The sequence below is a fragment of the Pempheris klunzingeri genome, chromosome 18 (genome assembly GCF_042242105.1).
Source record: "Pempheris klunzingeri isolate RE-2024b chromosome 18, fPemKlu1.hap1, whole genome shotgun sequence".
Lineage (NCBI taxonomy): Eukaryota > Metazoa > Chordata > Actinopteri > Acropomatiformes > Pempheridae > Pempheris > Pempheris klunzingeri.
In genome coordinates this window covers 5150665-5170375 of record NC_092029.1, presented here as the reverse complement: position 1 = coordinate 5170375, position 19711 = coordinate 5150665, and the positions used below count along the sequence as shown (strand labels likewise).

Genomic DNA, 19711 nt, shown 5'->3' with positions numbered 1-19711 from the left:
AGGAAGTTTACCTCCATTATTTACTGTAGAATAGAATAAAATACACAGCTAAGGGAGGAATAGAAGAAAAAAAATCTATGCTGCAGTCAAACACAAGAGTGCCTCAGAAGTCCACCCTCCCCTCAAGTTGAAGACCACCTCCAAACCCACCACAGAGCTGCAGCTGTCCGTCCTGCAGCATCCACAGCTCCACAGAGCCTCCAGGGGTCCCTGCAGACAGAACCTCTGCCCCTCACCTGAGGATTAGACACCTAAAACACAAACATCTCACACCACCTGGCTGCTTTGCTGTGTCTGACATGCACATGTGCGGTTGTGGACTGCAGCAGGACTAAAAAAAAAAAAAAACAGGAGCCACCGTGGGGATATTTTGAGGCGACACTGTCAGCGAGCTGCTCTCCAGCATGCAGGTGATCACTTGCGCGCTGTTGCCGCTCGTCTCCCTCCTTATCAGCGCCGTGTCGGAGGCTGACTCCTGCCCTGCTGTCTGCGAGTGCTCAGAGTGGAGCACTCACACCATCTCCTGCTTTGACATTGATATTCTCCCAAGGTTTCCAGCGAGCACCGAGACGCTGTAAGTAGGCGTGCAAAACGCATCTGTGAAAGCGATTCTTCTGGGGGTTTCTTTTTCATGCATTTTGAATGTTAAGTGCTCTTAACCCCGAGGAAAAATCATTATAATATCATGAATATTCCTTCAAAGCGTATCCAGAGGGGCTCAAAGGCTGTCTGTGGTTATTGCATTTTAAGGTATTATTTTCTTCTATTATAGATTTACTAACTAACTGTGTTCCAGTTGTCAGTGTGACCTGCATTCTTGATTTGGTGTGAAATGCAGGAGCACTAAAGTTATAAATACTGATAATGGGAAAAAGGTCCTTTAATGAATGTAATGCTGGATCACTTTGCACCTTATTATCTTGAAGAGATCAGCTGAACCATTAATCCAGCACAACTACAATGATTTTAAAAAAGACAACCTTAATTCCTTAAATATATAATTGATTTTCTTCTTAATTGTGGTTGGTTCAGGTTCAGTTGCAGGTGTTCGTTCACCTTTTTAAACTCATTATAAATAGACAATACAACACATAATATCAACATGTTGTTAATTGTCCCTAAGTTCTGCAATTGTAGGAAGAAGACACAACCTTTGAAGACACAAAGGTTTCTGCATTTTAGGAGATGATAGAAAAACAGCATACCTGCTCACACTGGTTGACTCAACTTAAGTAACAGCCAAGCTGACACTGACACATACTTTTTACATGACAGGCTCATCTTTGATGCCAGCTATAATGCTACACTGTTAGTACAATATGTGATGTGGAATTAAAATATGCCCGCTTCCCTTTCCAAGAACAAACTGTCTTTCCAGTAACAGTGATATAACAGCATGATATCTGCCAGCTCGGGCTGCAACTAAAGATTATTTTCTGTTGATTATTTCTTCAAATAATTGCTTAATTGCCTCTCTATACATCCCAGAGTCCAGAGATATTCAGTTTACAGTGATATACAGTATAAAGGCAAGATAAGCAGCAAGTTGTATCCAAGACTTTGTGTCTTTAGTCTTACGACTTGACATCTTCTTTCACTCATGCATCACACAGATGATAAATCCAGCATAAAAAAATGAAAACTCTTGTTAATGCAGTAGAGGTTTTTAAGTGTATGTTTACGGTGGGGAATCATAGTGACAGAATTGTAAAAAACAAAACAATAAATAGACCCACCAAACAGCTGATCAATCTGTCGTCTTGTTATCTGAGAGCCCAGAGACTCTGCCGAGGATCCTGGGAGCCGACATGATGTAATATGTCAGGGTCACCTCTGAAAAATGTAGCGGGGCTTTGACACTTCCTAAATTGCTTAAGTGCAGGGTGAAAATTATGCAATAGAGAGCGACCACTTTTGCCATGGCCTTGAGTGATGGAAACACATGCCCTTCAGAGGGACTCTGCGGCATGTGTGGAAAAATAGAAGTGGAAGAGTCAGAAAGGGTATTTCCATTTAAATCGGCATTCTTGAATGATAAATCAGATGGTACTGTTACACTGTATTAATTGAACGTTTGGTGGAAATAACCGGTGTGATGTTCTTCTTAAGACATAAAACACTGTTCTCCTATATCACAATAATAAGTATCTACAATGAATATTAATTATCAAAACACTCACCACTCTGCCAGAATGACTCTCAGTCTTGTTATTAAGAGGAGTGGACCTCTAATAAAGTGTAATGTAAGCATTACAGGTGTGATTCCCCAATTATCATGTGGGTAATGATTTTGACTCTTACACAACATTCCTCCAAAGCATCGATGTAGAGCGCACTGATGATAATTTAGGCTAAAGAGGAGGTTCTGCGCTATGTTATGATAATCCTCATTCCTTTCTTACAGTTTATTGGAACATCCTCCAATCCCAAACATCACTTTGCATCGCCTCCAACAGCACCCATCACATAAAATTATCTCCCGATCACTGCCCCAATTCACGTGTCCACATGCCCCGATGTCCCCTACGATTTCCTCACATTCCTGCCCAAGGTTTACCCAGAGCCCTCCAGGAGGATAGAGAGACATGAAAGCATGCCACCAAGCGCTGGACTGTCACCCCTCCTGATAAAAATATCTGCCAAATAAGCCCGAAATAGACTTTGTATTGAACAGATGAGGCGTGGGGAAGTGGGATTTCGTTGAACACACACTGAGGAATGAGTGACCCTGCTGCCCCGGTCCGGTCCTGCTGAGTCCGGCCAGGCACGGCCTCCTTACAGCTTTTCATGAATTAGATCGCAGAAAAATGTATGAAATTTTTGTAGCAGCCACGACTTGGGATTTTAGCCACTCACCAACCTTACAAAAATAGGCACGTGACTGCATTTAAAGGTCGAAAGCCAACTTTTTTGTGATAGGATCTTTGTCTTTGGGTCAAACAGCATGTAAAAAGTTTTTGGGAAATGTTATCTGCTTTCCAAGTTACATGAGAAGATCTATGCCACTCTCATATCTGTCATTGAGTGTGAAGCCACAGCCAGCAGCCATTTAGCTTAGCTTAGCTTATCTTAGCCTGACACTAACACTGTAAGACAGCAGGTTTTTAAACTTTGGCTGTTGTGCAGATTAAACAAACGAGACGTTCTGTGTTAATTAGTGAGCTATGGAGGTGTTGGTTGTTGCATTTTGCGTCAGGCTAGCTGTTTCCCTGTGTGCTCAGTCTTTGTGCTGAGATAAACTCAAGCTGACCGCTACCTCTCTAACATTATTATATGTAGTGTACAGTCTTCTCATTCGACACTGATAAGCAGATAAACGTACTTCCAAAAACTACTTTTTTAAACAGTATTGAAGGTTTGTACTCTCAGATTGCTTTGAAACTCTTATTTTTCAGTGCGGTCATTTTGAAAATGTGCAATTATTGACAAAAGCATTTAAAATGACTGCACTAATTCTCTTATTAACATTAAGAGTTTGGTTAAAAAAAAATGTTTGTGGAGGAAAATGTGTAAAATTCTATTCACAAAGCAAAAAATGTGAATGCAAAGCAGACGTCAGTGACGGTCTGTGTGTGAGTGTCCATATGTGGACACTTAGAGTTTGGAGTAAGTGTGTGTGTGTGTGTGTGTGTGTGTGTGTGTGTGTGTGCGTACTTGTGGAGGTTGCTCCATGTGTCAGTGGGACTCAGAGAGGTGGAAAGGAAAGCACAGACACACTTAAAAGCCTGCGTAGCGTGACTCCCGACTGCGTCTGGACGATGCATTCAAATACAATATTTACCTTTTACAGCACATTTTTCAAACACCCCGAGACTTCCATTTGAGAATAATTAAGAGGAAAAAAGACTTCAAGGGAAAGGGGAAAAACACAGCAGTTCCAGTCTTTCAAAAACCTCAACATTTTTGGATGGGGGTTTAAACATGTGATAACTCGTGAAATTTGTTGTCCCTCGACCTCTCATCTAATAAACCTGACAGACGAGTGAAATCCTAATGCTGTTTCCTGAATGGTAACAGATGAGCACTGGGATTAATTGTGAAATTAGAAGTGGGACGTTGAACATCATGAGATTACTGGAAATACTGACAGTTTCCCAGTTAATAATTTGTGCCGATGGATCGTGTAATGGAAATTGTTACTGTTACTTCACACTGCAGTAATTATCTCACGCACTTATGAGAAAACAAATTGGAACGTAAACTTTTAATGAATGCTAGAATAAAAAATGCTTTCAAGGATGATTGCTGATGATGACATTTTGCACGACCACCTGTCCAAACCACTATCTTTTTTCCTCCTGCTGTCATAGTACATGAGATGGTAAACGGCAAAATTAAGTAAAAAAAGTAACTCCGTAGAGCATATAGAGACGACATTAAGAATATTTATAAAGACAGCATTTCTATATCATAGGAGTTTACACTGAATCACACTGGAGAAAGAGCAGATTGAAATGTGCAGCATGATATGATGTAACTGTAACTTGAACACAGCTACATTGTCAATCCAACGCTGACAATATTATGAATTATGTGGCTTCTCCACACTTCAAACTCAATTCCCAACCTGTTTGTTTTCTGGGGTTTTTATCCAAAATGACAAATTGGGGGAGTGATTTTCTCCTTTAGCCTCTAAGATGGGCTCTTTGGTCCTCTCCCCGTGCTCCTGAAGGAAAATGCATGCTGGTTATTTGGGTTTGAGCACGGCGGCGAAACACGGCGGTTCTGACAGGGGTGTTTGGTGTCGGGGTCTGCTCTGTGTCCCTCTGTTTGTTTGAGTTTGTCAAAGCGCGTGCAGGGTGCTGCGCTCCCGTGTCTACTGACTAACGAACCCCCACCCCCATGTGAGCGTGATTCAGACTCATGGGCCAGATCTCAGCGTCTGAATTAGTCTATTGTTCCCCCGATGCACCAAAGGAGCGTGAAGATGGTGGCTTTGGCCGAGTCACTATTTATACCTGTTTCCAAATGGATACATGCACTGTTGGCAGTTGAGACAGGATGGAGGGGAACAAACTCTGAATGTGCATCTTACTGCAGGGTGGCCCTGAAATACAACATGACATCAACACATGTGGCTACCATCTTCAGCTCTGTCTTCTGTGACTCTGTTGTGATTCCCAAATCGACCACAACAAAATCTGCAGAGAACAAAATAACCCATTTTCACTGGCGAAGTGGATGTAAAAGACTGGCTAGCTGTTTGCCCCCTTTAGACCTCATGCTAAGCTAAGCTAACTATCTCCAGGCTATAGCTTTATATTTACCATACAGACATGAGAGCGGTATCTTCTCATCAACTTTAACCAAGAAACCGAAGCAAGAAAAGCATAGTTCCCATGATAATAATACTAATAGCAATAATAACGATGATAATAATAACAATAATAAACTTTATTTATCTAGAACTTTTCTAAACAATGTTGGAAAGTGCTTCACAGAAAGAAATTAAAACCAGACAAGGCAGATAAAAGAAAAGAGAAACAATGAAATGAATAGGATCAAATAAATAAAAGGATTTATTAAACATTTCCAAAAGGTTTTACAAAGAGAAGAAGAGATTTAAAAGAAAATAGTGAATTAGTGTGTCCGAGTTCAAAAGGCAGAGACTTTGAAAGTGAGGGAGCTCTAATAGAAAATGCCTGATCACCCACAGTCACCTGAGAGGAAGCAGCAAGGCAACAACCACAGATCTTAAAGGCTGAATGGTGCCTATCAGGTGCCCACTATTAGTCAAATGGTTTCTTTTCTCAAGTGCTTTATGAATGTAACAACAATTTGTAACAACTTTTCTTCCTTTTAATCATAAACGTGCATTTGACTTGTGGATAACATACAAATATAGATTTGAAATATTTTCTTTCTCATAACTGAACCCTTGTTTTTATAGTGTAACTGTAACACTGGGTACTAATTCATCCTGAGCTATGTGGACGTCCGTTTTAGTGTGTGCGTCCCACACTAACCTTACTTTCTGAAACACTGTCCTAAACAGACCCAGATATTGTTTGATCTGGCTGCCAGCTCAGGTCCAGTCAGATCCAAGTCTTTGTTTTTTCCCATGTTCAAAGAACAGGGGGGTCTGTTTGACCATTTCCTTCAAAGAAACTCATTCGGAAATGTGTGTCAAATCAGTGTTTGGCCTTTATCTATCTTTCCCTTCATTCTCCTCTCATACGTGCACGCTGTCTTGTTCTCTCATCTTGTTCAGAATTACTTCAACTGTAAATGCAGAATCACTTTTATCATAAAGAAAATCTTGAGAGTTTCCCTAATGCCGTATTGAACGTCATTAAACTCTTTTAGCCTTGTTCATTCAAGAAATCGTTTTTTATTGATATTCCTGCTGAGAGGTAGATGAGAAGATTGGTACGTGTATGACAACAAAACAAGAAGAAGAATCTAGTCTGAATCACCATCGAATGATGGAGGAGGAAGAAACTAAGAGGAGGACGTACCCACTGTGATATTACCCATTAGTTTGTGGACTGCATTTTTGATGCCTCGAGTTTGACATCTTGTCCATCGCCATCTTGTTTTTGGAGCCAGAAGTGACGGACCCTGCCTCTGATTGGTTGATCACAAGGAAGTCCCTCCTTAAAGCATACCCTGCTTTATCGTCTATTTTACTCTAAATGGCACCATTACAAAATGAACATAATGCTATGTTGAAGAAGACATGAAACTAGTGATGGAGACCAGAAAATAGTCGCGTAATTTTCTCGTAGACTTCCATACAAGCAGCTTCTGTTTGGTGCCAGCAGAGTCGCCCCCTGCTGGCCTTCAGAAAGAATACAGGTTTAAGCACTTCTGCTTTGGCCTCTCTTTTCAGACCCTGAAGCTATGTTGTTAACTTCTTTTATTCAGTCAATGCAGGCAATCAGATACCAGCAAGTGCTCCAGAGCAGGAAATTATCTGTCACATTATCCTCCATAAAACCATAATGTCACCCATAGCTCAGAAAAATCTTTTAACATGTCAATTACTAAGACATTTGAGACTAACACTGGCTGCTGACTCCTGTTGCATACAGATAAAAGGGTGGTATCAATTTCCATCTAACTCTTGGCATGAAAAGCAAATGAGCATATTACTGAAAATATCCAGCAATTCCTTTAAAATGTCAAAGAACACCTTGCTAATAACTATTTTGTTGTGTTACAATAAAAAATGTCTTCTATTTTTCACCAGGTGGCTTTTTGAGACCCGTCTGTCATCCGTGCCAGCAGATGCCTTTTCCAGCATGGTCAACATCTCAAGGATGTGAGTGGCGATTTAATCAGCGGGATTATTCCATTCAAGGCTTTTAAACTTTTCATTAACTGCTGTTCAAACACAAACCCTTTCACAGTTGCTCTCATCCACCTGTTGTCTTTCAACTGCCTCGCTCCAAAAGTGGGAACCTATCCCAGTTAGAAAACTGCCCTCCCCTTTCCTTTTTGTCTCCCACCCAAGCAGATGATATGCTCTCTGTTTAGTATCACCGCTGGCTCCTCATCACAGCTGGAAGCGCTAATGCGTTCCTTCAATAGGAATGTTGGTCCTTCAACCGCAGCGGGGCTTGGACATTGGCTTGGCTTTTCAGCAGAGCTTTTTGGGTGTGTGGTGATTTTAGACTCCCAGTAGAGGCAAAGTCTCTGTGTAGAGGTAAAATATACACTTGGGCCTTGATCCCCAGCCGCTGAGTCCCACGTCTGTGTCCAAGTCATGCATGAAGGGAGACGGAGGTGGATGAGAAGCTTTCTGTAAGCCTCAAACAGCCACAAGAGTTCACAGCCAGTGAACTTTTTGTTTGCTGTCCAGATAAAATGATAGAAAACCAACAAAAAGTCAGATTCTCGGACACAAGCTGTTTTTTTAGTTCGTGAACATGCAGATGTGTGTTATTAAGTTTCCAGTGATAACTATAAGCAAATAGAATATATGTTACCTGTTTTTTCTGGTGAGTAAGTCATTTTTACGGTTGCACGAGTGCTGAGTTCATGGTTTATTTTAAAAGCATACTTGTTACCAAGTAATAACAAATGGTAGCAGAGTGACTGATGACTGGGTAATGTATATGTGCATACCTGTAAAATGACCCGTGACTTTGGAGACTTTAGACAAGGTGGGTTGATAAATTCAGGAAAGAGTTGCAAGCTTTAGGATCAGTTTTAAAGCCACACACTCAAACTGGTGTATGAAAACAGATCTTGCACACCGGCACAGTACCTTAATTCTTACATGTTAAACAGATGGTTAAAAAAACATCATTATTTTGATATTAATCAGACGATTTCTGAGCTAGATTTGGTTTAAGCTTTGTATATTTCTTTTAGATATATATCGGTGGACGTGACTCTGCAGAGGCTGGAGAGGCACTCGTTCTACAGCCTGAGGAGAATTACCCACATGTGAGTAACTAAAGGAAAAAAGTGCTTGCTCTTATTGATCTTTATTGATTAAGCTGTTCCTTTGGTCTCTGGAGGGGAAAATGCTTAATTCTGAACCTTGCCGACAGCAAATGGAAGCAAGGAAGAAACACATTAGAATCTTATTTCTCTCCTGCACAACCCTTACTGCTCCTCGTCAGAGTGGCACAGAGCAGTTTTGCCCTGCCGGCAATTCAAGAAATTGAAAAAAATACCCTGTTGTGGGATTACTGCATGCAAATTAGATGAGAAACAATTCAATTTGATGAAATAAGCTATTATGCGGATCATTATTTCTGAGCCTGGTCCAAACAGACTGAGAATAAGCATGTTAGAGCAGAGAGGCCCTGACGAGAGGCAGTATTTGGCTTCTCCCTTCGTCTTCTTCATGCTCCAGCTCCTGTTGAAGCAGCTCAGGGGAAAAAGTCTAGCAAGGTGCACTCTATTCTCAATTATGGGATAGAAATTTATGGCTGAGTCTCTGGGTGGACCACACACTTTCCAGCAGAGCACCTCCTAGCACTTCATATATCACTGCAAGACTTCCTGCCTATGTGAAAGATTTGTTCCAAGTTACAGCATCTTGTAACACAGCAGTTTGTGTGAACGCAATTTGTTTCCACTCGTCACTTACTGTATAAAATGTGAGTGTGCGTGTAGCCGTTTGAGACTTTAACTATAATTAAGAGCTACAGAAATGAATTTGACATGACTTGATGCATGTGTACATATAATTTAGCTGTCATTTGTGTCTTAATTATCCCTCCTTTTAGGCTTTGCTCATTAGCTGCCGAATTCCAGACATCAAAATACAGACAGAAACAATAATTCAAACCGCTAGCTGGAGGGTTGTATCTCTGTTCTGGTGGTGTATTTTGGATCTCCAGGGCCTATTTGCCACTGATTGGTGTGGTGTAGTGCCATACATCAGATAATGGCATCTCTCTCAGGTTTCCTTCAGGGTCAGACACAAATTAATGCTCTGCTTCCTGTTGGCTGCTTGAGGCCGACAGCAGCTGTGGATCCAGGACTGCCGTCGGGGCTGAGAATTCATAGGGGGAGTGGGTGAAGTGGCAAGTGATACTGTGATCAACCCACACGTACAAACACAGCTTCTACTTTTCCCTCAATAGTGGGGAAAAACAACTGGTACAAAGTATTTCATCTTTACAGCAACAACAGCAGTTTGTTTGGATCATCAAGAAATAAACTGGGCAGTTAAAGCTGCAATAATCAATATTTTGTATTAACTAAGAGTCAGACTAATGTGTGTAATTGTGAGTTATTGGCTGACTCTGCAATTCCCCTCAGCTCTCTGGACCTTTATGGCATCTTTAAGCTGATCTTTAAGGCAGCTAAACCCACTGAACGCTACCTGCCTGTCAAAGAAAGTGATAGTGATGCAGCTAGTTTAGCAGCTGAAGAGCTCAGGAGCTGGTGGGACCCAAAGGAACATGAAAAAGGAGAAAGAATAATCACATTCACCTAAACGAGTTCATAAGGTGATAATAAGTCTTTGTATGCAGCTTCAAAATAGATTGCATTTAGAAAAAAGATAAAGTGAATTCATATCTCAACTGTGATATTGTGTGAAAAACATGAAACAAATGTGAACATTTCAGTCGTAAGAACATTATCGGCACAATTTAATGGTCTAAATTTAATGGAAAGAAAAGGCCACCTTCATCCCACACTAACTTCATCAATAAAAAAAACCCAAATAAAAGGATATCAAATTCCCGTCAGCACTGACTGACCAAGAGTTTGAAGAGTTCATTGGTTACATTAGCTGATAAAAATGCCCTCCGATATTTCAGCGTAGCTCTAGTCTTTATATGGCAGCACAGTGAAGATGACATTCTCCCACTCAGAAACTTCCATTGACCTGACCGCGTCTGTCTGCTGGGCTGAGTGTGGTTTTCCAGGTGTGTGAAGAAGGGCCAGGACACACGTTCCAGAGTACCACATGGCTTCAGACAACAGAGAGAGGTGCTGAGTCCTGCCCAGGGCGGACCAGAGTAAACACACTAATGAAACACTAATTGGATTCCACTTCCGGTCCAGGCTGTCTGCACCGAGTCTCCCTTCTCTTGCACGCTGGCACACACCTTGTCCTGATTTGTCAGCAACTTTTAAGGCCACTATGAAATGTTCAAATCATTTCATAGTGGCCACTACGCAGACTTCTGTCCTTTACTTATGCTCTGAGTTCATCCATTTAAATGTTGAAGTTTATTTTCAGTGCATTTTCTGTCTTGTCTGTTCTTTCAGTGAGATCCGTAATGCAAAAAGTCTGACCTACATTGACCCAGAGGCCTTTAAAAATCTCCCAAACCTCAAATACCTGTGAGTATTTTTTCATTGGATGTTCTTTTTGTTAAAAACACAAACCCCTTTTTCTCACTGAATTCCACATACTGACAACATTACGGTAATCCAAAAAGATGAGGGGTGTATATTTAAAATGCTTAAGTCTGGCAATAATTTAGACATTGTGGTCTATTCATAGCATTGTGTGTAACAGAATGGGCAAGACTGAGTCATGCTTCATTTGAGTTTAATGCAGCGGTACAAGCTGACTTCAGAAAAGTGACTGCACACTGAACATTTTAGAAGAAACGCAGAGATGTCAACTTTATGTAAATTCCTGACTCTTAGCTTGAAAATTATAGGTTGTTGTTTCCCTTCAGCAAAGGTCAAAACTGTGTGCTTTGGCCCAATTTCATGCTCATTAAAAGTCCTGGTTTGTAACCAGACAATTTGCTGTCACAAGGAAATATGCCAGAAATTGAAATGGGCTAGTTATTATTAAATGTTAACTAAACTCAGGCTTTAATGACTGTTTTTTGCATTACACTGTTGTGTGATATAATCCCACAGAGGATTAAGAACTGTCTAGTCTCTCTTGTGCTCACTGTATGTCCTGACTGTTTCTGTCAGGGGAATTTTCAATACCGGCCTCACGTTCTTCCCTGACTTGAGCAACATCCACTCCAATGACATGAACTTCATACTGTAAGTTGCTACAACTTTACAACTTTACAACTAAGCACACTAATCAATATTTGTACTTGTTAAAACTGCTGCATGTAGCGTTTTCACGTCAGTAATTGATTGAATCATTAAATCAAAGCCATTACTCTAACTGTCATAAACCTGCAAGGCTGTCAGCAAGATGATTAGCTGTTTTTAAGTGCATTATATTTCATACTGTTTCATACCACAGAAAGATGGATGTGTTCTTCCAATGCACAGACGGCTTTTAGGTTTTCATCATTTTTGCATTAGCAACATTTTTGTTTGGAGCACAACGTTGTGAAGATTATAAGAAATTTGGTGTCAATTCTGAGAAAAGCTTCAACTTTCCTTCATAGATTGATTGATTGTGTGTTATTGATTATTAAGCAGAGTTTGCTCTCTCTGTGTGTCCGTGCTTGTGAGTGCATCCTTGTTTTGAGTGAATAAGCGCCTGCCTCTCCACGTGTAACCGCATATACACACACGTCTTCATATCTTTGTGTCATCAGCATCTCAACGCTAACTAATTCAATTTCCTTGCTGAGCCATAAAACTTGAGAATACATTCATCAAAACATTCCTCCTTTTGCCACTTTCCAGTCAAAGGTATTTATTCCTAACACCACTTAATTTCCTCTCTACTCGCTGTCTTCCTTTGCAGGGAAATTGTTGACCATCCCTACATCACGGAGGTCCCGGCCAACTCATTCCGTGGCATCACCAGCGATGTGCTGACAGTGTAAGAAATCTGCAAGAGCAACCGCACGCACACACGCACACCTAACGCAATGACTATATCTATATCTATATTTGCATTACACAGGTTAATCCAAAAAAACGCATAAAGGAAACGTGAACTAGAAAGAAACAATATACACAGTATGAGTGCTTTATCCCTAAATCTAATCCAAAGCCTAAAATAGCCACCAGAAGAAAAAGCTGCGACTGGTCAAAATGACCTCACTTTAAAAGCATGTCCTCTCTGTGAACTCACTGGAATCTCACAAAGATAGCAAAAACAAGTACACAGATGCTCATACACAGCAGAGAATCACATGTGTGCAGTTAGGTTTGGGAGTGAGGGAAGAGGGATTGCAATTTTAATCCACAAAACAGTATGTTAACAGAAAATATTGGGCTATTATCAATAATATTGGATTAATAAAAGCCGGCCATAGTATAAAAAGTAGGTTCTACTTATCTTTGTCACTGCTGCACAGAAACAGATGAAGCATCAAATATTTTAGAATAGTTATTACATCTATTTCTAATCAGTGTTATGTTCTTGATGTTAATGTTTAAACTTCTTGTGTTCCAGGATGCTGTATGGAAACGGCTTCAGAGAAATCCAGCATCATGCCTTCAATGGGACCAAGCTAGATCAAGTGTAAGTATGTTGTGTTATGTGAACTCCTTAAACACCTTGTTTAATTCATTTGAAACCTGTTCTAGGAGGAATTCAACATTTTGGGAAATGCGCTCATTCGCTTTCTTGCCGAGAGTTAGATGAGATGATCGATACCACTCGAGTGGTGGCTCTCGGGAACACACTGAATAATGAATGTGTTATAGTCTCTTTACTTATGTATTAGGTTCAAGGGTTATTTATTGCTCACTTGATGAGCTTTCATTGTTTTAACAGCATTTTTATAACGTTCAATTCTTCAGTCACATTTGCTTTTTTATGTGGTACAGTGTCTTTCACTGAGACACCAAAATCAGTCGATTTAGAGGTCTTACATTTCTCAAAAATGAGATTTCTTGGTATTTTTACAATTCCTGACATCTGGCATGTGTATTTCCTTACCCAAAATTGCACTACAAAAGCAGAAGGATCACTGTTGGGTCTCTACAGACGTTCTCATATGTACTGAAAAAGGGCCTAAGCCCAGCTCTTGATTAGTAAGCTGGAGTTCTCATGGGAAAATATGTTTCCAAAAGTGGGTATCAGGAAGTCTGCATTAAGAGTTCCCCTCTCCCATACTCTCACTGACACTGGACCCTCAATCTGTGTCAGACTTGAAGAAATCAATTTCACACTTGTATATTCAATAGCCTCAGTTGGATAAATTATGAGAGAATGAGTAAGAATCCGCTCACTTCTCTCGCAACATGTTTTCTTTCTTCTTGTCACCCCCTGCTCCAGAGTCCTGCATATTCAGGATATGAGGTATTAATGATATTAAATTAAGACCCCTCTCCTCTTCAACAACACCTACACACACCCCAGGTCCTTATAAGAGCCCAATTAAGCCATTGGTCGGTGACTAGTGAGCCTTCGCACGTGGGTGTTTGTGTTGGCACTTGATCTGCTCTGAGGGGAGAACTGATCCGAGCGCAGCCTGACCAAGACAAACACACCCCTCACAGGTCTATTATTCCTATTAGATTTAAGGGATTCGCAGAGATGTGTAGTGAGGGTGCAGTGTGTTTAAGGAGTATGCCATCACATCTTATACTGTCTAATTTGAATCAACATCGTGAACGAGACCCTTTTCTGTCATGTTTCACCCCTGAAATTAGAGAAAATAAACAGAGGAATGTGCAGTGATGAGGCTCGGGGAAATATTATGCCATGCCTCGTCTGATTGAAATGTGAAGGATAACTTTTCTCTTAATAAACTTAAATTTGTGCTTTCCTGCTCAGCGACCTTCACAGGAATAAGTATCTTACCAAGATGGATGAAAGGGCTTTTGCGGGCACCTTCAGCGGCCCCATGCTTCTGTAAGTACCTGAAGGGTGGAACACTTGAGCCACTCTTATCAACTCTGTTTGTAACTATACACAATTTTTACCAAACATACAGAACCTCTAAACCTGGCTGGGGTTATGCCACAGTGGTTTAAACCTAGCTACATCCATTTATGTGATGTTCTGTAATTACTACTATCATATAATGAAAGCCTAATCTGGCGTCTAAACACATTTAAAAACTGATAAAGAAAATAAACAGGTCTTTAGTTCATATGGTTTTGGTTACACACTTTGAGTGCTTGTAGTTTCCAACCTGTTACCTACTTTAAAGCAGGACTATGTAACTTTAGAAAGATGAAAAGCACACATACTCACTTACAAATGAAATATGGGACTCATAAGCAATAAAATGTACCCTTGCTCAATTCAGTACACTCAGGGGTTTTACTGCTACAGTAAAAGCCCTGATAGTGTAATAGTATAATAGTAGGCTAACTGATGTCAGCTAATGTTAGAAAATGTAAGATATTGTTGTCTTACTTATGTAACATTATGTACATGCAGATTTTGTTACCTGTCGACAGAGCCAGGCTAGTTGTTACCCTGTTTCCAGTGTTCATGCTAAGCTAAGCTAATTTGACTACTGGCTGTGTGAATTGTCTCATCTAACTCTTGGTGAGGAAGCATTCGTGCTACTGTTTCATAAATATATACGTCAAATGTACATTCAGCAAACCATTTATATCAATAAATAATTTCATCATTCACACCATGTCAAGTTAGATCTCAACCTTTTCCCTGTTCATAGTGTGCAGACTGGATGACACACGTCTGCAAAGTGGGATAGCGTATCATCAAAGAGTAAAAGTCGCTCCTCCACAGCTGTGTCTTTGACCAGGAAATCTGACACGCATTGTGTGCAAGCGTGTGAGGGAGAAACTTCCGATGTGTCTTTGATACTGTCCTCTTTTTTAGCCATTCTCAAGGTTTTCAAAGCTGAGTCCCTTTTATTAAAGGTGTTTTTAAAGGTGTTCTACCACGGCTATCTAGTTGCTGTTACCGTTCTGATCTAGCCATTAAGCATCTGGTTAGGTAAATGGGGTTCGTGTGCAGGTCTTCTTCCTCTGTTCCACTGAGGAACATGTCCTGAGTGAGGTCACCTCCATGAGGTCATGAGCTAAACATCTGGGAATGACAAAATCAGACTGACAGTCTTAGAGTCTGTGCTGGTTTTTTTCTTTACGGCCTTACACAACGTGCCCCATGAGAGGAAAAAAGAGCAGAGGACAGAAAAGTGAGGATAACAAATGGGACTACAAAAGAACAATTGAGCTCTTAGCAAATATGGAATTGTTTGGCCTGTGTTTCTTTTCTTTAATCGGATTAATCAGCAGACACAGTGACTTAGAGGTTTAATGGGTTAGGAAACTAAAGAAAGCAACAGAGAACTTGGCCTCTACTCGGCCTTTGGACGAGGGGAGTGTCTGGTGCCGAAAAGTGGAATGTCCTGATAATGGGATCACACAGGATGTTGGTGAAATTGTCAATCCCCTGCATGTCTTTGTCCCGATAAGGTTGAGCTGGCTTTGGCATGACAGCCAGCCGCTAGACATACCACATGTAATAGTTTAAAGATGATAGAGTGAGGAGCTCAGTCTAGGAAACAGATGGAGGGTGTTGTTTAATCCATCTATGAGCTCTCTGGTCTCATCATGTCTAGTTCCTCCGTAGATTTGCTGATAGTACGATTGCTCCAAAGTCTTGAAAGGTACTGGGTGGTTCTTTCAGTCAGTCAGATGAAAGTATGGCACTCAGTGTTATTTATTAGCACCCAGTAAATGCATTCTTGTGTATTGTCAACTGTAAAGGGGACGTAGCTTAGTCTCATTTGTGATATCAGCACTCGATGCATCATTCAGTCTCATAACTGATTCAGTCACATAACATCCCTACATAAAGCTCAGGGGAAAAGTCCAAACATTTAAAGGTGATCCCACAGATGTCTTGTCTGCTCGGAAAGATAAAATATTTGCCAAGGGCGAAACCAACTTTTAAATCCAATATTTCCACACACTATCCCAGACTACATGAACAGAGCAACGCATTCTGTGGGAATATTGGAATTCAACGCTGGTTTTGACCCGAGCAAACATTTTATCGTTCCTGGCAGAAAGCATATATCTGTGAAATCACAAAAGCCCTTTGAAGATGCAACCTGCAGCTGGACAAAAAACTGCTCAGGGAAGGATAAGTGACTTAGACACGGAGTAACGCATGGAGGGATGACAAAGTTGGAGGTTACTGTGCCCCCCTCACACACACACCCACCCACACACACACACACTTTCCACCAGTTTACCATACTTAGAGCCAAAAGCAAAAACTTCCGTTAATGTATCTCGTTAAATTCTCTCATTCCCTTTCCGTCTTAAAGAGACGTGTCCCTAACAGGGATCACCTCCCTGCCAACCACAGGTATGGATTCTCTCCGGGAGCTGAAGGCGCGCAATGCTTGGGCCCTCAAGAAACTGCCACCCATCAAAACCTTCAAGCACCTCACCATCGCCAACCTCACCTACCCCAGCCATTGCTGCGGCTTCAAAAATCTCAAAAAGAAACGAGGGTGAGCTTTCGTCAGTTGTTCGTTTTGTTTTTGTCAGACGTACTTACTGAGAGTCATCAGAATAAGTGTGTATAAAAGGCAAACAATGGAATACTCTTGTAGTCTCTGTTTTTTTACGTGTTTGGATGATCCACCACAGTGAGTGTAGCAGCTGCACTTGTATGGTGTGGATTTTGGCAGGGATTGAATCAACTGTCTGACGTATTTACCTATAACTTCTTACAGTGCTGCCATAATTAGTGTCACTCACTGCTGTTATTGTAGGAAGGAGGTTGAGCCAGACTAATAATGACTCTCAAAACAGGAATCACTTTTCTTCAACTGGATATATAAATTATTTCATTTGATTTGACACTTAGTGCTAGTGAGAACTGAAGCCCGGGGTGTTTTTTTTGTCTAATTTAGGACTACAGTATTATCTTATGGACTCAATCTTATGTGTATTTATGTGTTTTTCAGCTTTTTGGAGTACATCATCTGTAACCTGACTGCTTTCTACGACCAGCATCACAAGCGCTCTGTGGAGCCCCTCCGCACGCCTTCCCTTCAAGGGGACAGTGTGGTGGAAACAATCCCAGACCAGGAGCCAAACGACGGAGGCCACAGAGAGTCCCAGCAAGACTGGAGGAGAGGTGATTTCCATGGCAGCCTCCACTACCACGCCTACTTTGGGGGACAGCCAGATGAGGATGTGGGTTTTGGAGAGACCCTCAAGAACCCCCAGGAGGACACCAGCCAAGACTTTGACAGTCGTTACGATTATGTGGTGTGTGAGGAGGGAGAGGAGGTGGCGTGTGCACCAGTGCCCGATGAGTTCAATCCTTGTGAGGACATAATGGGTTTTGGCTTCCTGCGAGTGTCTGTGTGGTTTGTGAGTCTGCTGGCAGTTCTGGGAAACGTGGTGGTGCTTCTGGTGCTGCTCACAAGCCACTACAAGCTCTCGGTCTCCCGCTTCCTCATGTGTCACCTGGCCTTCGCAGATCTGTGCATGGGGATTTATCTGCTGCTCATCGCCTCTGTAGACCTCCACACGCGAGCTGAGTACTTCAACCACGCCATAGACTGGCAGACGGGCCCTGGCTGTGGACTTGCAGGGTTTTTTACCGTCTTCGCAAGCGAGCTGTCTGTCTATACCTTGACGGTGATCACTCTGGAGAGGTGGTACGCCATCACTTTCGCCATGCGGCTGGATCGTAAGCTGCATCTTCACCATGCAGCAGCCGTGATGCTCGGCGGCTGGATCTTCTGCCTCCTCCTGGCCTTGCTCCCACTGGTTGGGGTGAGCAGTTACCAGAAGGTCAGCATCTGTCTCCCAATGGACACCCAGACCACAGTGGCTCAGGTCTACATATTGTCAGTGCTGGTCCTCAACATCCTGGCCTTTCTTGTTATCTGTGCTTGCTACTTCAAGATCTACTGCGCAGTGCACAACCCTCACTACCGCTCTGGATCCAAAGATACCAACATCGCCAAACGCATGGCTGTCCTCATCTTCACTGACTTCTTGTGTATGGCGCCCATCTCCTTCTACGCCATGTCAGCCGTGCTGGACCGGCCGCTCATCACTGTCTCCAATTCCAAGATTTTATTGGTGCTCTTCTACCCACTTAATTCCTGTGCCAACCCGTTCCTCTATGCCATCTTCACTAAGGCCTTCAGGGGTGATGTGTTCATCCTCCTCAGTAAGGTGGGCCTTTGTCAGCAGCGAGCACAGCTGTTCAGAGGCCAGACAGTCTCGTCAAAGGGCAGCAGCGGGACATCTCAGGTCCGTAGAGACAAGGACAAGCTTAGGAAAAGTGGAAGCGGAGGCCAGGAAGAGGTTCCCATCCACCTGAAGAAGTGCTCCGGACATACCTACCATCAAGCGGTCTGCCCACAAGACAAGCCCTGAAGAGGGCCAGAGCCTGAACACGTGAGCCAAACACCAGCCCGAGGTAGTAAAGCATGACAGGTTCAGGTGGGAGAGGAGAGGCCTTGAAGTGTTTGAGGACAGATCTGTTTGGATATTTAACAGAGAGCTCCAGTATTCTGTATCTGCTTCATTTTTCAGGCCAAGTTCAGCTGTTTTCACAATTTCGGCTGTGATGATTTTACGGTTCCAGTTGTTGGAGACTATCAAGTGTCGGTGAAATATGAGCCTGACCTCATCTCACTTATAATTCTTTGTATTTGGAGGGGCCAGCTAGAATAGAACAGATATTATTTAAAGGGAAAACTGTCTGTTTTGTCAGCATCTTCAACAGTAGATCAGTTTAATGTCAAATGATCTCTGCACAGTCTGGCACTGACTCACAAGTAAATATAGCAGGTTTTCTGAAGTATTTCATTTTCCCATGATAAGGAGATCTTTCTGAGGTGCCCTATTTATACTTGGTAATTGTGCTCAAGGACAGCCTGCTGGCTCAGTGCCGTTCACAGAGGAAACTTTATCCAGTTTATGACAATATAAAAACACTGTATTTCTTATTGTCTTATCAATACCTCTCTATATAATGTAAATACACAATAGATTTTGGTGATGTATGGATGATGCAATTTTTTCTTGCATTTCTTCTGTCTGTTTACCCGAAACTGAAAAGTAGATATGGACAAATATATTAAAGCACTTGACTGTGAGATGAGTGTTTTTACAGTGCAAGTGGAAGTTGTACGTTCATGTTGCTTATATCTGCACCAAACTGATGTATCACTTTCCAAGATTCATAAAATATGTGTGTACGTTTGTCCTTTATGTTATTGAGTTTTTTTAATGTAACCAAATATTGTCCCTTTTTTCACATTGATCCAGCAGAACAGTTTGCAGACTAAGGTCCTCGTCTCCTGAGAGCATGTGATCCAATTACAAAAGTAAACACAAGACATATTTTGATTATTAGCAATTTTCTAGAAATTACAGTCAGGTATGATAATCACAAATATATACTGTTCAAGCCTTGTCGGTCCTTTGGAATGTCATGGTTGTT

General features: G+C 41.6%; 1 protein-coding gene across 1 annotated transcript; it reads left to right on the top strand.

Annotated features, from left to right (window-relative positions):
* Positions 1 to 404: 404 nt before the first annotated feature.
* On the top strand, positions 405 to 18656 carry tshr (thyroid stimulating hormone receptor). Its single transcript, XM_070848798.1, is given in 11 exon segments — positions 405 to 574; positions 7193 to 7264; positions 8320 to 8394; positions 10684 to 10758; positions 11353 to 11427; positions 12092 to 12169; positions 12749 to 12817; positions 14078 to 14155; positions 16560 to 16748; positions 17208 to 18627; positions 18630 to 18656. Coding segments are annotated over 11 exon segments (2328 nt in total).
* Positions 18657 to 19711: the final 1055 nt, after the last annotated feature.